The following is a 26,828-nucleotide window of genomic DNA, read 5'->3' as shown; positions in this document are numbered from 1 at the left end:
ACACCGACCTCATACCAGGCCTCACTGACCGACGTAGATACCTCTCCTTAGTGCAACGCTCTGTAAAGAATGGGCTGCCATTCCCCAGCACCTGATTGAAGGTATTCCCGCAAGAGTGGAAGCTGTCATCAAGGCTAAGGGTGGGGCAACACCATTTTGATTTCCAACATTACCTATGGAGGGCATCACAAACTTGTAAGTCATTTTCAGCCAGGTGTCAAGATACTTCTGATCACATAGTGCATGTGTATTCTCCTGCCGCCACTTGGTGACTGGATTTTTATCCATCCAGTTATATTATTTATTCTTAATGTGTCTCCCAACTAGAGTTTGAGTCAATTACTATGAGATTCACTAATAACCTTTCCTTCGCAACTAAAGGCTCTCGCTGAAGGCATTTGTGGCAGGTATGTTTAATATTTTTCTTGCCACACAAGAAAGCCAAGGAAGCTGTTTTGAATAATTTTTCCACCACAGTAGAGTATTTTCATTGCCCATGTAGCTTTCTTGTAAGTGTCTGCTGGCTTCATCGTGTAGAAGAGGGGAATGTTCTGCCCAGTCTTCACGGAAAGGGACGTGGACATAGTTGAAAATGAGATGAGATATATGTTGTGAGAAGAATTTGTCAGAGTTCTGAAAGATGTAAGTCACAACAAGGCCCTTGGGGTAGACGATATTCCATCAGAAATATTAATAGCCTTGGGAAAATCTGCCATGACAAAACTCTTCCATATGGTTCTCAGGATGTTCAAGACAAGTGAAATACCCTCAGGCTTCAGGAAGAATGTAGTAGTTCAAATTCCAAAGAAAGTTATTGCTGACAGGTGTGAAAATGATCAAACTATCAGTTTAATAAATCATGGTTGCAAAATCCTTCTTTACAGAGGAATAGGAAAAATGGTGGAAGCCGACCTCTGGGAAGATCAGATGGGATTCCAGAGAAATGTAGGAACGCAGGAGGTAATAGTGACCTTATGACTTAATGTAGGAGATAGGTTAAGGAAAGACAACCTACATTTATAACATTTGTAGATTTAGAGAACGCTTTTGACAGTGTTGACAGGAATACTTGCTTTGAAATTCTGAAGGTAGCAGGGGTAAAGTACAGGGAGAGAAAGGCTATTTCCAACGTGTACAGAAACCAGGTGGTAGTTATAAAGAGTTAGAGGATACGGAAGGGAAGCAGTTGTTGAGAAGGGAATGAGACAGGGTTGTAGGCTATCTTCGATTTTATTCAATCTACACATTGAAAATGCTGTAAAAGAAAACAAAGAAAAATTTGCAGTAGGAAGTAAAGTTCAGGGGGAAGAAATAAAAACTTTGAGGTTTGCCGATGACATTGTAATTCTGTCAGAGACAGTAAAGGACTTGGAAGAGCAGTTGAATAGAATGGACAGTGTCTTGAAAGGAGGGTATGAGATGAACCTCAACAAAAGCAGGTCAAAGATGATGGAATGTAGTCAACTTATATCAGGTGATGGTGAGTTTTCCTATTTGGGCAGGAAAATAACTGATGATAATTGAAATAGAGAGGATATAATCTGAAGAAGAGAAATTTGTTACCATGAAGTATAGATTTAAGTGTCAGGAAGTCTTCTCTGAAAGTATTTGTATGGAATGTAACCATGTATGGTAGAGAAACAGGGACAGTAACCAGTTTAGACAAAAAGAGAATAGAAGCTTTTGAAATGTGATGCTACAGAAGAATGGAGAAGATTAGTTGGGTCAGTCACATAACTAATGAGGAAGTACTGAATAGAATTGGGGAGGCAAGAAATTTGTGGTGCAGCTTGACCAAAGGAAGGGATCTGTTGTTAGGATACATTCTGAGAGATCAAAGGATCACCAATATAGTACTGGAGGGTAGGGTGGCAAGTTAAAAATTGCAGAGGGAGACCAAGAGATGAATACGGTAAGCAGATTCAGAAGGATGTAGGTTGCAGTAATTATTCACAGATGAAGAGGCTCACACAGTATAGAATAGCATGGAGATCTGCAGCAAACCAGCCTTCGGACTGAAGAGCACAGCAGCACCAACTACTATTGCAACAACAACCAACAATGTTCTGCATTTGCTTCTTGGCTTCTGTGATTGGATGCTTGCACAGAAAATATAAAAGCGCAAATTAATACTTTCAGAGTAATGGTAGGCTCCTACCATTAGTAGTTACCCTGCACATAATTAAAAGCATGTCTACGTAGTGTTAGAAACTTACATTCAGCACATTCTGTCAAGCCACTTGGTAAACATAAATTTTTTTCGTATTCTGTTAGCTTTCTTAAAGTGTGGTATTTAGGCATAATGTATGTTCCAATTTTATGCACCATACTGACATCCATATTCAGCTTGTTTCAAAGGCTTCACATACTGAAAATACATTTATATCAACACTCGAATTTCTCAAGAGGTGGTTTGAGATTCAGATGAAATATAATTTCATAACTTTCTTCATTATCCTGCAGAGTCCCATGTGCTTTTAAGGCATATAAGGCTCCTCATCACCATCTAAGTCAATTATGGATTCCTTAAATGGCTAAGAGAAGCAATAAGCTGGCCAGTTATATGATGGTCATAAGATAGCATTAAGGATGAATTCCATCTCGCACAGAGACCTCTTCTCTGGAAGTAGGGAATCACAACCCTAACTGAATTAAGAATAGCTAGGACATTTTCTTTCAAATACTGTTTGCTCAGAACAAATTTCAAGGCCATGTTTACATGATGACCAATGCATGAAAGACATTTATATGTGTTAAGAGCCTTAATCAGGGTTGCCACAGGTTCTGGAAATCGGGTAATTTCAAACACACCGGGGAAACTTGAAAAAACACTGGAGATTCATGTTTTTGTGTCAGTAGATGAAATGGTTTGTTTACTTAGGCATCACGCATCATCACTGACTGGGTGCTTCTGAGTGTGTTCACTGCACCCCTACCCCCGCATGACTACTACTTCTCCCCTTCCTACCACTCCCCTCAGCTTGCAGTTAGTACTGCCACCACTTCTTGTCGCTAGTCTAGCAGCTGCCTACGAGTGGCAGGGAGGCATAAGGAGTAGTTTGTTTGGATCTGATTCTCAAAGACTGTAGATGCAGTGGCCGGAGACAGTGGTCATGTGTGCATGAGTTGTGGCTGAGTGATTGTGTGAATGTGTATGTCTCATGTTTTCTGACAGAAGCTGTGGCTGAAAATTTAGTTGTCAGAGTGTGTTCATCTTTTCTGCGTGGCTCTCTGCAGCTCAGCAATCATCTTTATGGTGAGTTGCTATCTATCCTCAGTATTATTGATTCTCAGAGTATTTGTACAACTTATCTATTGCATGGATTGATCACCATGGATTCATTTCATCAACATGCTGTCTGTGGCTCATGAATAGCTGGCCACATGATTGGATTTCCGTGACTGGCCAAAACCACAGGCCGTTTCTGCGAGTATTTGTAATGGATTGGGCCTGCCAATCTGAAGCCATTTGTTTTGCACTAATGTGCAGGCCCTGCCTGTTGGATCTAGTCTCGCCGATCTGCCCGCAGGCCAACTCTGTTTGTCTGTGGCATAATGCTGCGGATTTTCATGGTTTTTACTGTGGTGCTCCTCGGCAGGCCACAGGCCAAGGGCAATGGATTGCAGGAATCGTGACTGTCTCACCATAAGTACATTGTACAGTATGGCATTTTATAGACATTTTATTTATTATAGTACATTTTTGGCACTTCAAAAGTTGTTTATATATTAGAAAATATGAAAGATAAGAAAAATAAAATTGTGGCAGACACTGGCAGTTTGTAAGCTATGTACTCATATATTTCGTGGAAGAAAAATCACACAGTTCCTGTAAGATAATAAATATAACACAGTGGGTAATAACTGACAATAATGGACATAGTAAAACCAACATTTTATTGGCAGTCACCTACAGTGTTGAAACTTCCTGGCAGATTAAAACTGTGTGCCAGACCGAGACTCGAACTCGGGACCTTTGCCTTTCGCGGGCAAGTGCTCTACCAACTGAGCTACCCAAGCACGACTCACGCCCCGTCCTCACAGCTTTACTTCTGCCAGTATCTCGTCTCCTACCTTCCAAATGAGATACTGGCAGAAGTAAAGCTGTGAGGACCGGGCGTGAGTCGTTCTTGGGTAGCTCAGTTGGTAGAGCACTTGCCCATGAAAGGCAATGGTCCCAAGTTCGAGTCTCGGTCCGGCACACAGTTTTAATCTGCCAGGATGTTTCATATCAGCACACACGCTGCTGCAGAGTGATAATTCGCATTCTGTAACCTAAAGTGTTGGTTTACACAATTCTTCCCCGCCTTATACACTTCTCTAAAGAAGCCTACTTGTTTCTGAGATTATTTCTGAAATCGGTGAAAGTATTTTAAATCTGTCTTGCGTCTCCATGGAAATGCGTATTTTGTCATAAGTGTGTTTTCTTTTATTGAAATAAAATAACATCAGTGGTGTTAAAGAAACACACATACCATTTGGCTTGCTTTCTCCATCTAAAAACAGTTCATTACAAAAGATGTTACTACATAAGATTTTTGCTCATATCAGGAAACACCATCCGCTTGCCAGTTTGTTATAGATATTTCCTTGTGTGTATTATTGTTTCTTGTACTGTAGCTGCAAAGACAGATTGTCAACTTATGTCTTAACTTACTGTTGATATCTCAAAATTTTTCAGGGAAAAATACTAAAACTTATCTGGAAATCAGGGAAATATCAGGGAATTCCATTTGGGTAAACTTGTGGCAACCCTGTTAACAGTACTACTGTCCTGCTTTGTAATAAATGTAATTTTGGCAATGTCTTCAATGAGTAACATCTGCAGTTCGTGAACAATCTTGCAGTTTTGTGCAGTCAGGAGATGCTGAGCACATTAATACATATTTATTCAAACATCAAGTCTGAATTTATGTAGTGCATTGTGACAGTCATATAATGCATGTTCTTATGATTTTCTGTCCAAAAATCGACTGTGCTTGGACAGATACCAGAGTAAATTGTGTGCACTATGTTGGAGAGCAGTTTGCAGTGCGCTTTATCAACTTATGTTTAGATTTGCGTAACTGCTGTCACTGGAGAAGGCATATGTTGCATATGTTGTTTTAACATCCACGAAGCCCCCCCCCCCCTCTTTTTTTCCCCTTCTCCCTTTATACTGCTAAATGGCTCCAAGTCCGTAGCACACATTTCCGCACACTTTCCAGCCACTAAGTCCTTGTGAGACACCTTCTGATTTATTTGAAGTTCCCTCATAAACACATGAAAACTTTTCCCATACTGGACTTGAACACTATTTCATGACTAGCATATATTCCCACAAGTCGTAATTTCTCCATACTCTCCTTTCGGTTTGGTATGTTCTTTTATCTGCTCCCACCATTACGATAACTGAGCTGCAGTGACTGTTGCTACCTTGAATTAATAGCACAATCTGTTGTCAGGTGCAGCAGAATGAACAGGTGGGTCCTATTAACTTGCCAGCTTGTGGAAACCCATGTGGAGCTGCTTTAACCACTGTGCATTAGTGCTCGTGTATTTTTGGGTTTCCATGCGACAGGTTAAGCTGTTTTAATGGTTGTGGCAGAGATAGGGGCAAGCAGGCTGGAAGGAGAAGTTGTATACCACTGGATGGAATTGACAGAGAATATGCAATACCTCAGGAGCATCTTGAACTTTGGATGTCCAAATACATGCTACCATGCAATCATCGCTGTGTAGTTGGTCTCTGCATGCTGTCCACATGTTGCCTCTCACCATGTGGATGTGTGACTACCATTGTCACAACCATCATGTTGCCATTATTCGGCCTCTTTCTTGCATCAGCTTCACAGTATATTGCGTGTAGGACATAATTTTAAAAAATTTTGAATTATTCTGCAATATGCACTTTCAGATGTTCCGACTGCCATACATAAGCTATACTTTTGCCTTTTCTGATCCACAGGTGTGTATTAAAATATTTTTTAAAATCATTAATGCTAAAAAAAAACAAAAGCATTTCACGATGTAGAGATACCACATTATTACAATCCCTCACACCTAATCCGTAATATTACTCTTTAGGTGTAGGCACTTCGCCTGTGAGCATTGATCTTGGTGTCATATGGATTTACAGGGAAAAACGTTTCATTGACTGGTAGAAAGTGAAGTTAGCTCGTCCTTTGGGTAAACCCATAAGCAAACATTTAGACCTCCTTCTGCCTGCTCCATGTTCTAGTTCGTGCTGATGATGCTTCTTGTACTTGCTTGCACTATCTTGTAAAGTAATAAAGGATGTTTTCTGACAGGATTGTGAGTAGCTACCGTTACATCAAACACTGTTATGGAATCTTGTTATAATTTATATTAAATAAACATAGTGACATAGCAATAATACACTTCATTTTTTTTATAAGCATAACTGACTCAAAAAGGTTACCTCCCTCACTACTGTGTTCAGCCAAACTTCAAATCTTCTACATTGTCTTAGTGCCACAATTATGGACAATGATTGAGACACTTCCCTCAGACATTTTCTGTATCGAAAGTCAGTTTTTAGTGTTTAGGGAAGTTCTTGTAGAATGTAAACACTTCAGGATTGAAGGAGACCACACACACAAAATCAGAAACACTGAGTTCTTGTTAGGCACACACAAAAGAGAGAAAACACTCTTGATTAGGAAGAGTAAAGCCTGCGTGCAACTCTCTCTCGCACGCACGCGCACACACACAAACACACACACACACACACACACACACACACACACACACAACCTATGTTCTTACATGATGTATGCTCTTACATGATGCTGGCTAGACTAATAGTGCCGTTTTTTCGAAGCTAATATTCCGGCATTTGCCTTAAGCAATTTAGGGAAATAGTTATTACTCCATTGTGGACTTCCCATTGTTTGCTTGAGAGGTATTGTAATATCTGGAAAAAGTGGTAACCTTTGTAAGCACATTGCGAAACTACAAGTGAAAAATCATCTTATTACTTGCATTTAATGCATATTTTTCATGAAATAAACATTGTTTTTACCTCATTTTTGTGTGAGTGCATTACTACATCTACAAACAGTTCTTATTAATTGTTCCACATATTAAAGACATTCATGATACATTATATATTCAGCACTGGGAAAGTGAAGGAAACTTTGATTACATACACCCATGCTCATAAATTAAGGATAATGCTGATACATGGTGAAACAACACTCTGGTGGTTGGATGCGGGTTTAAATCACCTCGGGGTATGACCAATGCGGTGCATTTGACCTGCGGTCAGCGCACGGTGGTGCTGGCAATAGTCCACATACGTATGGTGCAGCGAGTAAGTGTTTATAAGTGTTCAGACATGCTAATGGTGACTGTGTGTTGAAAATGGCTCAAAGAACACATATTGGTGACGTTCGAGGGGTAGAATACTAGGGCGACTGGAGGCTGGTCAAACATAGCAGGTCATAGCACGGGCTCTCCGTGTGCCACAGAGTGTGATCTCAAGATTATGGCAATGATTCCAGTAGACAGGAAACGTGTCCAGGCGCTACAGCATGAAACGTCCACAGTGTACAACATCACAAGAAGACTGATATCTCACCATCAGTGTCCGCAGACGGCCACGGAGTACTGCAGGTAGCCTTGCTCGGGACTTTACTGCAGCCACTGGAACAGTTGTCTCCGGACACATGGTCTACAGATGACTGAACAGGCATGGTTTATTCACCCAGAGACCTGCAAGGTGCATTCCACTGACCCCTGGTCACAGGAGAGCTCATAAAGTCTGGTGTCAAGAACACAGTACATGGTCATTGGAACAGTGGTCCCAGGTTACGTTCACAAGCGAGTCCAGGTATAGTCTGAACAGTGATTCTCGCTGGGTTTCATCTGGTGTGAACCAGATACCAACCCCTTAATGTCCTTGAAAGTGGTCATGGTTTGATGGTTTGGGATGGGATTATGATGGTGCATGTACACCCTTGCATGTCTTTTGACAGAGGAACTGTAACAGGTCAGGTGTATCGGGATGTCATTTTGCACCAGTATGTCCGCCTTTTCAGGGGGCCAGTGGGTCCCACCTTCCTCCTGATGGATGATGACGCACGGCCCCAACGAGCTGCCATCGTGGAGGAGTACCGTGAAACAGAAGATATCAGGTGAATGGAGAGGCTTGCATGTTCTCAAGACCTAAACCCCATTGAGCACATCTGGGATGCTCTAAGTCGACATATTGCTGCATGTCTTGAAACACTTCAGGAGCTCTGACAGGCACTGGTGCAAGAATGCGAGGCTATACCCCACCAGCTGCTCGACCACTTGATCCAGAGTATGCCAACCCGTTGTGCAGCCTGTGTACGTCTGCATGGTGATCGTATCCCATATTGATGTCGGGGTACATGCACAGGAAACGGGCGTTTTGTAGCACATGTGTTTCGGGACAGTTTTCTCAACTTATCACCAATAACATGGACTTATAGATCTGTGTTGTGTGTGTTCCCTACGTGCCTATGCTATTAGCACGAGTTTTGTGTAGTGCCACATTGTGTGGCACCACATTCTGCAATTATCCTTAGTTTATGATCATGAGTGTAGGTGAATGTCACTTTCCTGAATGAATTTATTAGCAAAAGAGTTAGAAAAGAAATTCTCAGTTGTAGGAAAATATTTAAATAAAAGGTACTGGTGACTCTTAAATGGTCTTTTCTGAAAATTCTTAGTTGTCATGGAGCAGTTCTACTCTTACACAATGTCAATTTGAATAAAATAAATTTGGGTCTAGACTGAATTGTACAGGTAAATAATTGTTTCTTACATTATTCATTAAAGAAAAATAAGAGAAACAAGGACTACCTGAGCAATATTTATTCACTGCCACACATGGGCAGTGGCTTGCAGAGTTAAAATGTAGTGTAACTGCCGAGGGAGAGTGTCATAATTGACTAAATATGTTTCTGCTGTAATGAACTAATTTTTCCAGCCACTGTACTCTTATCAGAAATGAGTTCTTCACGTTCTTGCAGGCAGTACACTTATGTAATAAATAAAAACCATGCACTGCTGGTTCTGAGGACAGGAGTTCTGCCCTAAGGCTGGAGTGCCCTCACTTGTAGATGTCTGTGTATCAGACCTAACCTTCCTAGCCTCCAAGGTTTATTGATGGTAGCTTCATGATCTGGACTCAGGGCCAAGACACCTGTCCTCATTCCTTCACATCCTCATCAACCTCTTCCCACAACATTTTCATGTGGTCCTTTTCAACTCCATATGCCACTTTCCGGGATGTTGACCTCCTACTCTCTGATGGCACCATCCACATCTCTGACAATACTAAAACCACCAACCACAAACAGTACCTGCATTTAAATGGCTGTCATCCCCTCCACACAAAAAATTGCTCATATACAGCTTGGATATCCATGGGATGGTGTACCTGCAGTGACGTGAACTCCCTTGCCCAATATGCAGAAGGTCTCATGAGGGCCTTCACAGACTGGTGCTACCCCACAAACCTAGCCTGCAAACAGATTACCCGTGCATGAACCTCACACACCCCTAATCCTTTCACCACCTTCAAGAATCAGCCACAACAGAGCACACCTTTCGTCGCCAGGTACCACCATGGACCGGAAAAACTGAACCATATCCTTCGCAAGGGCTTTGATTATCTGTCATCATGCCCTGAAATGAGGGACATCCTATGCAAAATCCTTCCCCCTCCTCCTAAAGCATGTTCCTTTACCACCCAACCTACACAACATCGTGGTCGCATCTCTATGCCACTCCCAACCCCTTGCCACATGGATCATATCCTTGAAGAATTCCTAGGTGCAAGACATGCTCAGTTCACCCATCCAGCACTTCCTACTCCAGTCATCACTGTCGTACCCTACCCTGTCAGAGGCAGGGCTACCTGTGAATGCAGCATGTTAAATACCAAATCTACTGCAATCACTGCAGTGCTTTTTATGTCAGTATGACAACCAACCAGTTGTCCACGACAATGAACAGCCACTGCTGAACTGTGGCCAAGAATTAAGTTGATCATCCAATGGCACAACTTGCAGCTGCAGCTTTGCTGAACCGGAATCTTGGTATTGTAAATCCCAGAACTTTTGTACTATAATTAGACTTGGTCATGTAATTATCAGCTTTTCTCTAGCACCACAACTCAAAAGCTTCTTTTCGTTTCTTGTCTGAACTGTTTATCATGTACGTTTCACTTCAATACAACGCTGCGCTCCAGACAAATATGTTATCAGGAAAAGCTTCGTAGCATTTAAATTTATATTCACTGTTACCAAAGTTCTCTTCTCCAGAAATGTTTGTCTTGCTATGAGCAGTCTTCATTTCCTATCTTCTCTACTTTGGCCATTGTCACTTTTTTCATTACTCTAATGTCAAAACTTGTCCACTAATTTTGGTACCTTATTACCCTTGTGTTACTTTTGTTATCTTTTCAAAGCATTAATTCAATTTGTCTGATCTTCATGACCCTCTGCTGTCTCTGGCAGAATTACAATGTTACTGTCAAACCTCAAAGTTTTAATTTCTTCTCCCCAAACTTTTTATTGTCTTTACTAGTTCCTCCTTAGTTTACTTCACCACTTACTCAGTATACAGACTGAATGTGTGGGATTGGTGATAACAATCATTAGTTGTTTTGCTCCCTAAAGAGCAAAACTTGTGTACTACTATTAGTATCTCGTTTGCTAATGTAATTCTCTCTCTATCACCTTATTTGATTTGACTACATGCCATTACCCTTGTTTTACTTCTGTTGTTGCTGATCTTACCTCTTCTCAAGATGCCATCCGTTCCATTTCAACTGCTCTTCCAAGTCCTTTGCTGACGTACAGAATTATTTTGTCATTGGCAAGCCATAAAGATTTTATTTACTCTCCCTGAACTTCTTTACTTCTTTGTCCTAATTTTTCTCTGGTGTACCAGTTGAGTGACATTAGGGATAGACTACAACTCTGTCCAACTCCCATCTCAACCACTGCTTCGCCTTTGTATCCTTTAATACTTATGACTGCAGTCTAGTTTCTGTACAAACTGTATAAATTTTTTCTGCTCCTGTATTTTGTCTCCTCTACCTTCAGAGTTTGAAGAAATGTAATCTATTCAACATTGACAAAAGCTTTCTCTAACAGGGTGTACCACATAAAACCAGTACGTCTCATGCCTGAGTATCAAGGAGCGGTGAACTAATTAAAAAATAATTGATAGTAGTAATGTTAAAGACATGTAGTTACCTGCTTTATAAGAGATGCTGGAAGTTGTGGCCATGGGCATCCAGGCCATGTCGCAAGTAATCCAACTAGAGATGAGTTACTGGTACACACAGTATCCCGGTTTTATGTTGGACACCCAGTACAAACATAGGTTTGCCTTCCCTTAACCTGTGTTGTGAGATAAGTTGTATGATCAGTATTGCCTTGCATGTTCCTACATTTTTCTGGAAGCCAAACTGATCTTCAGCGATGTCAGTTTCTACTTGCTTTTCCATTCATCTGTAAATAACTCGTGTAAGTATTCAGCAACTGTGACTAATTAAACTAATACTCTACAGCTACATGGCTACTCTGCAATTTACCCTTAAGTTCCTGACACAGGGTTCTTTGAATCACCTTCAGACTATTTCTCCTCTGTTCCATTCTAACAGCATGTGGGGAAAATGAACACTTTAATCTTTCCATATGGGCTCTGATTTCCCTTATTTTATTACTATGCTAATTTCTCTCTATGTATGTCAGAGGAGAAAGTTGATGGTTGAAATTTCATGAAAACCTCTCCCCACAACACGAGCATTTGTTTTAACTATTGCCACTCCAGTTCACTTATCATATCTGTGACAGTCTCTCCCCTATTTTGTGATCATACAAAATGAGCTGAACTTTTTCAATGTCCTCCACCAAACCTTTCAGGTAAGGATCCCATACAGCACAGCAGTACCCTAGCAGAGGAACGATAAGTGTGGTGTAGGCAGTATCTGTAGTCCTGTTGCATCTTCTAAGTGTTCTGCCAATAAAATACATTTTGTGGTTGGCCTTCGGCACAACATTATCAATGTGATCATTCCAATTTGAGTTGTTCACAATTGTAATTTCTAGGTTTTTAATTGAATTTACAGCCCTTATATTTGTGTGATTTATCATTTAACTGAAATTTGAGGGATTTGTTTTAGTATTGATGTGAGTGACCTCACACTTTTCCTTATTCAGAGATAATTGCCACTGTTCACATCACGCCTACATCATTTTGAAATTAGTTTTGGACGTGTAGTGACTTTACTACACAGTGAATTGACAGCATCAGCTGCAAAAAATCTAAGAGGGCTGCTCAGATTGTCTCCTAAATTGTTTATATCAGAACACTTGAGGACCTATAATGCTTCCTTGAGGGAATGTCAGATATCACTTATGGTTTACTCAATGAATTTTAGTCGATTGCTACGTACTGTGACCTTCCTGATAGGAAATCACAAACCCAATAATACAACTGAAATAAAACTCAATAGACATGCAATTTCATAGAGGAATGGTGTCAAAAGCTTTTTGGAAATCCAGAAATATGGAATCAATTTGAGTTTCCATGTCGATAGCACTCATTACTTCATGTGAATAAAGAGCTAGTTGTGTTTCACAATAACAGCATTTTCTGAATCCATGCTGACAGTGTGACAATAGACACATCCATTCAAGGTATTCATAATGTTCGAACTCAGTGTATGTTGGTGTGACCTGTGCCAATTTACAGTCCTTATGTCTGTTAATATTCACGCCTGTCAGCACCAGCCTTATTTCGAATTGAAATTATTACATTTTTCTTTAAGTCTGAGGATATTTCAGTTGTCTCATATTTTGCACACCAGGTGGAATAGTTTTGTCATTATAGGCACTCCCAACGATATCAATAATGCAGAGGGAACATCGTCTTCTCTAGGGGCCTTTTTTGGACGGTGCTCAGTCTAATTCTTCCCATAGTATCTTCTTCATCCAACTCCTCTTCTCTTTCAGCAACATTGTCTTCAGGTTCCTTTCTCTTGTGGAGCCCTTCTGTGTATTCCTTCCACCTTTCAGCTTTTCCTCCTCTGCTTAGTGCTGGTTTTCCATCTGAGCTCCTGATATTCATACAGTTGCTTCTCTTTTCTCCAAAGGCCTCTTTAATTTTCATGTATGTAGTATGTATCTTCCCCCCTAGTTAAACATGCTTCACCATCTTACATTTGCCCTACGGCTTTTCTTTCTTAGCCAAATTGTACATTTTGCCTGTGTCATTTTTTATAAACCTGTATTTTATTTCACCTGATTCATTTGCTGCATTTTTATATTTCGTCCTTTTGTTCATTAAATTCAACCTCTCCTGTGTTATCCAAGGATTTCTGTTAGGCCTTTTTTTCTACCTATTTCATCCTCTGCCGCCTTCACTGTTTCATCTCTCAATCTTAAATGGTTAATTCGACTTCTGCTGTATTCCCTTGTCCTTTTTCTGTCTAACATTGACTAACACTTCCTCTTGAACCTCAATAATCTCTGGTTGTTTCGCATTATCCACATACCATCTCCTTAATTTCCTGCCTTTTTGCAGTTTCTTGGGTTTTAACTTACAGTTCATAACCAATAAATTGTAGGATGAAGTTGTAATAGGATGTGTAGATGAAACATGTATGGATGAGCAAGAGAAGCCCTCAACTCCACAAAGAATAGGAAAACTACTGCTATAGATAGGATAAATCCTGAACTGCTAAAATATAGAGGCACCCTACTAGAAAAGGCTACAACATTTATTTAATATGTTTTGGAGAAATGAAACTTTTCTGCAAGCATGGTCACAAGCAAAGGTGATATCACTGTTTAAAAAAAGGAGACATGACAATTGCGAGGACTGTGAAGGAATCAGCTCACTGGACACCACACACAAAGCTGATGAAAGAATAGTATACACGAGATTAATGGTTATAGCTGTGAGTTTATTAAGTGAAGAACATATGAGATTTCAGAGGGGTAAGTTGACAACAGATGCAGAATTTAAAATAAACAAATAATAAAAAAAACGAAGTATACTGTAGTAGGGAAACCCATTTAAGAGTCATTGATTTTATTCAGGCCTTCGATGATGTTGGTAGAAGAAAACTGAGGAGTTTTATGAGGAAAAGGGGAGACACACAACACCTATTGTATGTTTCAAGTAATCTACAAAAACAGGGCTGTAATTTTAGATGTAAATGGAATTCTAACATGGGCTATAACCACAAACAAAGGAGCTAGACAGGGATAGGGCATTTCACCCACACTTTTTAACATTTAATCAGATGATGGCATCTGGAAATGGAAAAGAGATTTTTAGCAGGTCAATTAAGAAATTATTGTTTGTAGGTGACCTACAAGGGGAATTACATGTCTTATAGAAGGTTTAAAGCGTACAGTTTGATGCTTTCAGAAAGGAAGACAAAATCAATGTGTTTTAAAGGAGAACATCCTGTAAGGCCAAAACTTGTAATTAACAGTAGAATAACCTTTTTTAGCTACTTGTTTTGTGATGTTATATATGAGTATGATGAAGACTAGAAATTAAGATTCTTTGGGAATAGATGTGGAACAATAAATAGGTGAAAAAAGGGAAAGGAACAATATGGAAATTTTACAAGGCAATGGCAGTTCCACTGCTTGCTTATGGATATTAACGTTGTTTATAGATGTGAATGGTGGGTTAAAAATAACTGCCAAAAATGGTCATAGAAGCAACAGGGATGAGCTATCTAAGAGCAGTAAAGGGATGCACAAGAACGACAGATTTCAATATTATAAAATTAAGAAATAACTTACTGTATTTCAGTTTTGTTGGTGTGGCCATCCTCCACAGCAAGCATAGAAATATTTGGCACCAAAAAAAAGGCAGTTTTATTTACAAAACAAATATTACTTTATTTCATATCCTAAATAAAATAGGAGAAAGGATTGAATGAGAAAAGATTCCCTCTCCAGATAAGAAGTTTTAAGCCAGTCAGGAGAAGAGGTTGAGGAAGACCAAGGAAGCAATGGGTACCATAATAGTCAAAAAGAAAAGAAAGGAAAAAAAACCTAAAATAATTGAACTGGTAGTTGTGATAAATTATAGTCAGCAGCTGTATGTGCCTGTGGAAATGTCTTACAGTTTAAAATCTGGTTTCAAAATCTCTCCTTTACTGTAATACAGTCAATTTGAAACCTTCCAGTGTCCCAGGTCTCTTTCCCTCCAGTCCATATTTTTCTAACTTTAACATACCCATTTTGTTTTTTAAATTTTTTAACCTGCCTACTTAATTCCACACTCTGACCCACAGAATACTAGTTGTTTTCCTGTTGGCAATATCTTGCTGAGTAGTCACTACCTAGATATCCTCAGAATATTTTACCCTATATTTTACCCAAGGGGATATCATCAACATTGAGCCATACACAAGAGCTGCCTGTCCTCAGGAAAAATCATATCTGTAGTTTCCTCATGTTTTCAGCTGTTGACAGTACCAGCACAGCAAGTCCTTGTTGGCTAATGTTACAAGGTTTGATCAGTTGATTCTCCAGATCATAGCGCCTGCAACTACTGAATACACTGCTACCCATCTTCATTAGCTACATGTTTGTCTGGCCTTTCCACAGATAACCCTCCATTGCGGTTGCCCCTATGGTACGACTATCTGTATCATTGAGGCATTTAGGCCACCCCACCTCAGCAAGTCCATGGTTTGTCTAACGGGAAGGAAACTGTGTTATATGGCTGCTATTACCTTTCTCGACAGGGTAATTCATTCCTTTCTTTTAAGGAAAAGGTCAAATTGTAGATTTATACAGTAAAATGTTGCTGTAAATTGTGAGAAACAATGGGAGAAGTTTTCCTATGTTCTCTTATGTTTCAGCAACACTCCTGTGTTCTGGTTTTTAATAACTGTTTGTTTTTCATGGCAGCGCTATTTTCCAAATATTACTTGTGTGAGGAATGACATCGGAGAGTTGTATCTACTTAACTTATTAGTGAACAGCAAGAAATGGAATTAAGAATGGGCCAGGCTATACATAGAAAATAACTGTATGCCAGACCATTCTCTTCTATCTGTAACTCATAATTTTGTTGCAGCTATTATGATCAATGTTAAATACTGCTTATGTTTTTAAATCATATACAATATTTTTAATTGCAGACTCCTTATGAGAACAGGATGTACAGCCTGAAAATTGAATGTGGAGCGAGGTATCCTGACGAATGCCCTAGTGCCAGGTTTATTTCAAGAATAAATATGACCTGTGTCAATAGTACGAATGGTGTGGTAAGAAACACTTTATTTTTTATGAAAGAAACCATAATTTTTAGTTGTTAATGTGACAGGTTTTATAGAATGAAGTGCTGGTGAATGAAAAATGTCAAAGTGAATGAACTTGAGGCCTCTGTGGAATGAGTTCAGAGTAAATATGTTGCTTTTTAATTTGCTTTGTTGGTTACCAATTTCCTTGCTGTTCTGTCTGTAATGTGACCTCATAATTTTTGAATTATTGTCATTTTCACCAAATCAAGTTATCAAGCTGCAGCATCAAATTTTGTAGGTTGACAGTAGAGCAGTTCCTGTGCTTGCTCGCTGGCAGCGAGATTATACAATCAAGACTGTCCTTCAAGAGCTACGCAGGATTATGACACTAAAGGAAAACATGAAGCTATCACAGCCTCCAGAGGGCAGTTCGTATTAGCAAATGGCTATTGCTGTGAAGGCAAACTGCAAGTATTTTGTGGATGGAGAGGAGAAAAGGGTGATGTTAATAATATTAAATGTTCACACCAGTCCAGAAGAAACCTGCATTACATTATTTCAGTATGTTGAATGTGAACTGCTGTAAAGATGTTGCATAAGTGAATAGCGAGCACTGTGAAATGCTGATATTTCTTAGCAAGTTTGTAATTCTGTGTAAAAAACAAAAAAACAAAACAAAAAAGAAAGTGTTGGGCCTTCGTATATTTTTCTTGGTGTTATTTACCTCATTAAATTTTGCTGTAAATGAGATTAAACCCATTTAGAGTTCAGAAATCCCCACGCAGTCTCCAGTTGCAAGTGAAGTCTGGCCTACTGTCCAAGATTGAAATGAGGTGCTGCCCCTCAGTCTGTTAACTTTATAGGCTTTGGAAGTATTATGTGATACACTGGCTTGTCGTGTTTACTTTTCTATATTTGATTATGCAGCAATATCAGGACACCTTTTTTATAGTACTTAGATTTATTATAATTAGATATGAATAACATTTCTGATACTCTGTCTTAAATATGTACACATATTCCAAGTAAGAATGGATTTATTTGTTGGAATTCTCAGCAGTTGCTCTGCAGCTGAACTATGACTGAAAAATAAATATATGTTGAACGTGGACTTGAACTTCAATGTTAAACTGTTACACTTAACCATTTTGTTCTCTTGGCAAATGAGATTCATGTGCATAGTAGGTAAAAACCAGGCTGCTATAATTGTTTTAACTCCAAAGCAAAAATTGTTATGTTAATTGTGAAATGTAATAGTTACAGGAATGATTGCATGCCAGTGGACTCTATCGAATATATGTAAGGCTCATTTCCTCACTGCAGAATACAAATACAGCCTTTCTTAATTGTAATAGGTTGTGACTGTGGTTATTGTGCTATTTCTTTTAAAGAATGTAATAAACACTTGCATGGCCCCACTACTTTGTTTAAGCAAGGTTTTTGTATGTAGAATGAAAATTGATGAAGTTCTCAGTGTCATCACTATTGGAAGAAGGAAAATAAAAATGTTGTTTTCCATACAAATGCAATACTTATTTTCATAATGAATAAGTCTGTGTCTGATAACTGAAGACGACATTTTATTAAAATTGTAAATCTTCTCCAATTTCTTTATTGCTTTAAATTAGCATGGCAGAAGATTTTGTTTAAAGGTTCAAGGAGAGCTAGCTAGTTGCACTATGTGATCTGTCACCTTTGCTTGTTCAGTAATGTAATTGTTTTCGTTGTTGCATTAAAGTAAGCTAGTTGTGCAAATACTTCAAACTTTTCTTGTCTTTTGATTGTTGACTTTGTTTTATTACTTGCAAGAAAATATCAGAATGAAAGAAGGAGAGAAGCAATAAGAAGGGATAACTTGAAGGGTGTGAAACTCATCACACACACACACACACACACACACACACACACACAGCTACATTGCCCTGGATGACAACATGTTACTGAGGCATCAGCTCAGCTGGGATGAGGTGGAGTTTACGAGAGGACACAGGAGATGGGGGATTGGGAGGAAAGTGCAACTGATGGCTAGGAGGGAGAGGAAGAAGGGAACGCAACGGAAATGCAGTACCACCTTGTTGCAGGCCGGAAGTGTTGCATATTGCACACAGGGACACAACAGAAGGAGAAGGAGAGATGATAGTTATATTGTAGTACTAGTGCAGTTTCTCATCATAGAATTAGTCTCTCTCTCAACTTAGAAATCCACTAATCTGGTTATTTTTTTCTAGTGGTATGTTATTTCATCCGTGAGACGACATCGTGAAACTACCAAAATGGCTGCTGGATGCAACACTGTATCCCATTCCAGATCTGGCAGCCTCATACTTCTCAACTAAACATGTTTTATTGTTCTGCAGTAAATGAGTTTGTGATCTCCTCTGGTAGTTGTCTGAGCTGTAGTGTGTCCTGGTTGTGCCTTTTTGCAAAGACTTATTAATTGGGTTGATGGAGGAATGACCAGTCATCTTGTATAAGGCAGTTGGATTTTAAAATGTTGGGAGATAAAGAGAGAAATAGTTATGGCAGCAAAGGGTCAAATAGGCAGAAACACAAGGCCAAGTAAAAGAGATATTGAATTTAATATTAATAACATACAAATGAAGCAAACAAAATGGAGTATACACTATGTGATCAAAAGTATCTGGACACCCCAAAACATACATTTTTCATATTAGATGCATTGTGCTGCCACCTATTGCCAGGTACACAATATCAGTGACCTCATTAGTCATTAGACATCGTGAGAGAGCAGAATGGGGTGCCCCTCGGAACTCAGGGACCTCGAATGTGGTCACGAGATTGGGTGTCACTTGTGTCATACATCTGCACATGAGATTTCCACACTCCTAAACATCCATAGGTACACTGTTTCCAATGTGATAGTGAAGTGGAAACATGTTGGAACTTTACAGCCCAAAAGCGTACAGGCTGACCTCGTCAGTTGACTGACAAGAGACCGCCGACTGTTGAAGAGGGTCGTAATGTGTAATACTTTCGGTTACATAGTGTAGCAAGAAAAGCATTTCTTGAGAAGAGAAACTTGCTAACATGAAAGATAAATTTAGATGCTTGGAAGTCTTTTTTAAAGGTATTTGTCTAGAGTGTAGCTGTGTACATAAGTGAAATGTAGATGATAAATAGATGAGACAAAGAGAAAAAAAGCTTTTGAGTTGTGCTACACAAGGGAGGGCAAGAGGGGGGCACTCCACCTGTGTATCTTCCATCACAAGAATCTATATTATTGAGCTTTTATTCATTACAGAATTCTCATGCACTTCTATTATTGATTTCTTCTAATTCTAATAAACTTCTTGTATATCCAGTTCTAGCGTTATATGGCTGATCCCAGTTGTTATCTAACTTAAGTTTACTTGCCATAGTGTTTGTGGAAAATTGTCATCTTTTGGTACAGCTGTGTTTCTGCTCTGCCCTAACCTCGAAACAGATGCAGACATATGACAAAAATTTAACATTTGTCAGAACTTGACTAAAATATTAAATTGGTCAATAGAACCTATCCTCAGGCATAAAGGAATTCACAACAACATTAACTTTCAGTTGCTTCCTCTAAGCTTATCCTTGAAAACATCTTGAGATACTTTGACTGTTTCTCATTATGCACACGGGAAAATACACAACTGAAATAATCTTGGAATAACTAACAGTGTTTTTGGTTAGTTTCTCCCATCACAACTATTATAAAACCTGTATTTTAATCATCACAGGCTATTAATTGTACTTTTCCCTTGTCTGACAGGCAATGTAATAACCAAAAAATATAACAGACAGCTTAGATTTCATAGCTAGGACCTCCATACCGTTAATGATAGGTTAAAAGAACTGAGACACTTGTCATATCGTGGGATCAACTTTTGTATTCCTGTGTCATTGAAGTCCACCACGTGTTAATGGAACCAGCGTGTGACAGTCGTCTTCAGCTCTTCGTCTTCGCCAAATATGGCCGGAGGACAGGAATTTCATGAGGGTAAGAAAAAATGGAAATTGCTGGGAACAAGATTAGGAATGTATGCTGCATTATCAAATAGCTCCCAGCCAAACTTAGGCAAAACAGATGCTGTGAGCCAAACCATATGGGGACAAGCATTGTTGTGAAGCAGCACAATACCTGCAAGTAAACATTCCACACCTCTTGTTCTTAATGGCATCCACAGTTTCTGCATTGTTTCACAGTAACAGTCAATGTTCACTGTTTCACCTCTGGTTAGGAAGTCAAGAAGCAGAATGCCCTTCCTGTGCCAGAATACTGTGCCCATCGCTTTCTGCACTGACACAGTCTGTTTGAATTTTGTCTTGATCGGAGATCCTGTATGATGCCAGTGCATTGACTGCTGCTTGGTTTCCAGGATCAAGTGAAAAATTCACTTGCTTTCTTGCTATGGATAGTGGTCATTTGTACGTGAGAAGTGCTTGTTTGTGTGAATGGGTGTTTCCCTTTCTGAAGAAGGCTTTGGCTGAAAGCTCACTGTGTCAGTCTTTTCATTGTGCTTGTCTGAAATCAAAGCATCATTTACGGTTAGTAGCTATCTGTTCTTTTCATAGTCTTGCTAATCATTTGAGGATGCATATAACTTTTTCTACTGTACAATATTTTCAAGTTGTTGTCTTTGGTAATATCCTAATGTATTCAGTTCATCAAGATCTTCATGAAAAATTCATGTCTCATCGCCCATGACGATCCTGTCAGGTAATTACACCAACTATTCAGATAATTATACTTCGCGATATGCCATAGATTTGACCAACTGTCAGAGTTCAGTGGATAGGAGCCTCTTGTAGCTGTAGGTGTAGAGAACATGTAGCAGTCCTCAGCAGATAGGAGGCCTAGGTCAGTTGCAAAGTATAACGGAAAGAAGGAGGTTCTGCTGCTACGTAGTTTGCATGGTAGAGGTGTGGGCCAGCAGTTGCAGGGAGTGTTGGGGAGTGAGTACCAGGTCACCAGCATTGTGAAGCATAGTGCAGGGTTGGCTCAGGTGACTGACAGCATAAGGGAGTTATGTAGGTATTTTGCGAAGGAGAATCAGTTAGTGATAGTGGGTGGAGCAGGGAACAGTCTTGATAAGGACGGAGACTGTTTCAGTGTTATAATTGACCTCATCTTAATGCAGCTGTTAGGTGCATTAACATGGGGCTGGAAAGGGCACTGATGGCAGAGGGCATGGGTCACATTTCAGTGGTGCCAGTTGAGTCTATCAGTAGATTATGTTTCACAAGGCATGGTCTGCACCTCAATATACAGGGTGTCCCAGCTATCTTGTCCACCCAAAATATCTCTGGAACAATAACAGCTATTGGAAAACGACTTTCACCGGTATCAATGTAGGGCTGGGGCCCATGAATGTACATATTTGGAAACATTCTAAAACGAAATCATATGTGTTTTTTAACACACTTATGTTTTTTTAAATGGACCTCCTATATTTTTTCTTCAGCAATCCATAGCATGACAAAGCACATACACAATGGCGTTGATTGCATCGCAATATTCCCATTACATCCCAAGATATTAAGACGCGAAGTTGATGCTTGAAACACCCGACATGCGCTGGTAGCGCACGTCCTGAGGCTCAGGCGTGAACCCCATGCTGCCCGTAATCGCGATGTGATTGACATGTGTAATCACACTTCCATACTTATCAAGAGGTCCAAAACGAATAATACGGTCTGCTGCCATCCTGCTGCGATTATGGGCAGCATGGGGTTCACGCCTGAGCCTCAGGACGTGCACTAGCAGCGCATGTCGGGTGTTTCAAGCGTCAACTTCGCGTCTTAATATCTCGGGACGTAATGGGAATATTGCGATGCAATCAACACCATTGTGTATGTGCTTTGTCATGCTATGGATTGCTGAAGAAAAAATACAGGAGATCCATTTAAAGAAACATAAGTTTGTGTTAAAAAACACATATGCTTTCGTTTTAGAATGTTTCCAAATATGTACATTCATCGGCCCCAGCCCTACATTGATACCGGTGAAAGTCGTTTTCCAATAGCTGTTATTGTTCCAGAGATATTTTGGGTGGACAAGATAGCTGGGACACCCTGTATATGGGAAGGGGAGGCTGGCAAAGCTTATAGGTGACATTGTAGTGGGTGGTGGTGGGATCATTCAAGGAAAACTTCCGGTAGTATTTGGTGTTAGAGCTGCACCTTTTTGAAGTCAGCTGATAGTTATACCAGCTTAAAGGAAGTCCCACCAACTAAGGGCTCACCTTCAGAGGACAACATGTTTCCAAGTAGAGAAGGAATTAGCATATTTCATCAAAATATAAAAAGTATTAGAGACAAAGCTAGTGAACTGCTTATAGATGTTGACTCTGAAAATATTGGTATATCAGAGCACCACTTAAATAGTTTGGCAGTTCAGAGGCTTCCTTTACTGGGATACAGATTAGCTGCCTGTTTTTCAAGGAGTTCCTTGCAGGGTGGGGGAGTGGCCACATGCGTTAAAAAAATCCATTTGAGTCCGTAGACATATCACGGCATTGCACTGAATAGATATTTGAATGTTGTGCTGGGGCAGTTGAATTTAATGAAACAAAAATTCTAATTGTTGTTGTTTATAAGTCCCCAACTCCGAGTTCAGAGCATTTCTGCTCAAGCTAGAGAGACAAAGAGTATGTGGTACGCAAATAGAATAGGTAATTCACAGGATAGAATTAAAACAATATGGTCAGTTGTGAAGGAAGTGTCTCTGGTCAGATCGACGATATAAAGTCAGTTCGTAGTAAAACTATTTCTGTTACTGATAAATCAGATATATGTACAGTATTTTTAACAACCATTTTTGGAGTATTGCTGGTGAATTAAATAAAAATTTTGTTTCTACAGGGAATCATATAACTTTTGGCAAATGCCTTTCCAAGATTGATGTCTGAAAAACTCCTCTGTGATATAGACAAGGGGGAGATTGAGTCAATAATTAAATCACTGAAGACTCAGGTTTCTCATGGATATGATGGAGTGCCTAGCAGAATATTAAAGTACTGTGCTGCAAATGTTAGCCCCGTAATTTTTCCTTTAGGAATGGTTAGTATCCCGAATGATTAAAGTACTCAATAGTACAACCGCTCTATAAAAAGGCATGTAGACAAATTTAGACCTATTTCTATTCCATCATTGTTTGCTAAAGTTATTGAAAAGGCTGTGTATGTAAGGATAATTGATCATTTCATATCACACGATTTGCTGTCAAATGTATAGTTTGGCTTTAGAAGTCATTTTACAATTGAAAGTGCTATAGTCTCTTTTCCCTGTGAAGTACTGGATAGATTAAACAAAAGGCTTCGAACACTAGGCATATTTTTATTTCACAAAGGGGTTAGATTGTGTTGATCGCAAAATATTGCTCCAGAAGTTGGACCATTATGGAATAAGGGGAGTAGTTCACAATTAGTTCACATCTTACTTTAGCAATAGACAGCAAAAGGTCATTATTCACAGTGCTGAGAATAGCTGTGATGTGAATGGGGTACAGTCAAGTGGGGGGTGCCCCCAGGGATCAGTGTTGGGGCCACTCATGTTCCGGCGTTCCAAAATATCCCAGAGGTATTCTATAGGATTCAGGTCAGGACTCTGTGCAGGCCAGTCCATTACAGGGATGTTATTGTCATGTAACCACTCCGCCACAGGCTGTGCATTATGAACAGGTGCTTCATCGTGTTTAAAGATGCAGTCCCCATCCCCGAATTGCTCTTCAACAGTGGGAAGCAAGAAAGTGCTTTAAACATCAATGTAGGCCTGCGCTGTGATAGTGCCATGCAAAACAACAAGGGGTGCAAGCCCCCTCCATGAAAAACATGACCAAGCCATAATACCACCATCTCCAAATGTTACTGTTGGCACTACAGATGCTGGCAGGTGACGTTCACCGTACATTCGCCACACCCACAGCCTGCCATCGGATCGCCATATAGTGTACCATGATTCATCTCTCCACACAATGTCCAATGTTTACGCTCCTTACACTAAGTAAGGTGTCATTTGGCATTTACTGGCGTGAAGAGTGGCTTATGAGCAGCAGCTCAACCATGAAATCCAAGTTTTCTCACCTCCCGCCTAACTCTCATAGTACTTGCAGTGGATCCTGTTGCAGTTTTGAATTCCTGTGTGATGGTCTGGATAGATGTCTACCTTTTACATATTACAACCCTCTTCAACTGTCGGCTGTCTCTGCCAGTCAACATATGCGGTTGGCCTGTACGCATTTGTGCTGTACATGTCCATTCACGTTTCCACTTCACTATCACATCAGAAACAGTGGATCTAGGGATGTTTAGGAGTGTGGAAATCTCACATACGGATGTATGACACAAGTGACACCCAATCACCTGACCACATTTGACGTCTGTGAGTTTAGCAGAGTGCCCCATTCTCTCTCACTATGTCTAATGACTACTGAGGTCACTGATATGGAGTACCTGGCGGTAGGTGGTAGCACAATGCATATAATATGAAAAACGTGTTTTTGGGGGTGTCCAGATACTTTTGATCACATAGTGTATACAAATGATGTGCCCTCTAGTATTACGGGTAACTCTAAAATACACTCCTGGAAATGGAAAAAAGAACACATTGACACCGGTGTGTCAGACCCACCATACTTGCTCCGGACACCGCGAGAGGGCTGTACAAGCAATGATCACACGCACGGCACAGCAGACACACCAGGAACCGCGGTGTTGGCCGTCGAATGGCGCTAGCTGCGCAGCATTTGTACACCGCCGCCGTCAGTGTCGGCCAGTTTGCCGTGGCATACGGAGCTCCATCGCAGTCTTTAACACTGGTAGCATGCCGCGACAGCGTGGACGTGAACCGTATGTGCAGTTGACGGACTTTGAGCGAGGGCGTATAGTGGGCATGCGGGAGGCCGGGTGGACGTACCGCCGAATTGCTCAACACGTGGGGCGTGAGGTCTCCACAGTACATCGATGTTGTCGCCAGTGGTCGGCGGAAGGTGCACATGCCCGTCGACCTGGGACCGGACCGCAGCGACGCACGGATGCACGCCAAGACCGTAGGATCCTACGCAGTGCCGTAGGGGACCGCACCGCCACTTCCCAGCAAATTAGGGACACTGTTGCTCCTGGGGTATCGGCGAGGACTATTCGCAACTGTCTCCATGAAGCTGGGCTACGGTCCCGCACACCGTTAGGCTGTCTTCCGCTCACGCCCCAACATCGTGCAGCCCGCCTCCAGTGGTGTCGCGACAGGCGTGAATGGAGGGACGAATGGAGACATGTCGTCTTCAGCGATGAGAGTCGCTTCTGCCTTGGTGCCAATGATGGTCGTATGCGTGTTTGGCGCCGTGCAGGTGAGCGCCACAATCAGGACTGCATACGACCGAGGCACACAGGGCCAACACCCGGCATCATGGTGTGGGGAGCGATCTCCTACACTGGCCGTACACCACTGGTGATCGTCGAGGGGACACTGAATAGTGCATGGTACATCCAAACCGTCATCGAACCCATCGTTCTACCATTCCTAGACCGGCAAGGGAACTTGCTGTTCCAACAGGACAATGCACGTCCGCATGTATCCCGTGCCACCCAACGTGTTCTAGAAGGTGTAAGTCAACTACCCTGGCCAGCAAGATCTCCGGATCTGTCCCCCATTGAGCATGTTTGGGACTGGATGAAGCGTCGTCTCACGCGGTCTGCACGTCCAGCACGAACGCTGGTCCAACTGAGGCGCCAGGTGGAAATGGCATGGCAAGCCGTTCCACAGGACTACATCCAGCATCTCTACGATCGTCTCCATGGGAGAATAGCAGCCTGCATTGCTGCATAAGGTGGATATACACTGTACTAGTGCCGACATTGTGCATGCTCTGTTGCCTGTGTCTATGTGCCTGTGGTTCTGTCAGTGTGATCATGTGATGTATCTGACCCCAGGAATGTGTCAATAAAGTTTACCCTTCCTGGGACAATGAATTCACGGTGTTCTTATTTCAATTGCCAGGAGTGTATTTGTGTTTGCTGATGACATTAATTCAGTAGTAAAGGATGTTGTGTGCAACATTGGCTCAGTTTCAAATAGTGCAGTTCATGACCAGTTCATGGCTTGCAGAAAATAAACTAACGCTAAGTGACAGTAAGACTCTAACACACAATTCAACAAAACTTGACTTTTTTAATTTCACAGAATGGGCATATGATTAGTGAAACTAAACTGTTCAAATTTCTAGGTGTTCAGATAGATAATAAACTGTCGTGGAAAGCCCATGTTCAGGATCTTGTTCAAAGACTTAATGCTGCCTTTTTACTACTCTACTATTCGAACGGTATCTGAAGTGAGTGATCGTTCGACACCGAAATTAGTCTACTTTGCTTATTTTCATTCACTTATGTCATATGGTATTGTATTTTGGGGTAACTGTTCCCATTCTAAAAGGATGTTTTTGGCTAAGAAACGGGCAATAAGTGGTGTAAGTTCTCGAACCTCTTGTCGACCCCTGTTCACGAGTTTGGGTATTTTGACATTGGCCTCTCAATATATATATTTCTTACTGTCATTTCTTGTTAACAATATTAGCTTATTCCCA

The 26,828-nt window shown here is 40.6% G+C and overlaps 1 protein-coding gene across 1 annotated transcript in view; it reads left to right on the top strand.

Moving 5' to 3' along the window:
• LOC126175445 (ubiquitin-conjugating enzyme E2 variant 2) overlaps positions 1-18,021 on the top strand; it is a 74,933-nt gene extending 56,912 nt beyond the window's left edge. Inside the window, exons 3-4 of the mRNA XM_049922249.1 lie at positions 16,163-16,288; positions 16,563-18,021. Coding sequence (XP_049778206.1) covers positions 16,163-16,288; positions 16,563-16,703 — 267 coding nt within the window. The 3' untranslated portion in view covers positions 16,704-18,021. The remainder of the gene's footprint in view (positions 1-16,162; positions 16,289-16,562) is intronic.
• Positions 18,022-26,828: the final 8,807 nt, after the last annotated feature.

Source organism: Schistocerca cancellata, chromosome 3 (genome assembly GCF_023864275.1).
Source record: "Schistocerca cancellata isolate TAMUIC-IGC-003103 chromosome 3, iqSchCanc2.1, whole genome shotgun sequence".
Taxonomy (NCBI): Eukaryota; Metazoa; Arthropoda; class Insecta; order Orthoptera; family Acrididae; genus Schistocerca; species Schistocerca cancellata.
Note: the sequence above shows the minus strand (reverse complement) of the source record. Positions and strands in the feature narration are given on the sequence as shown.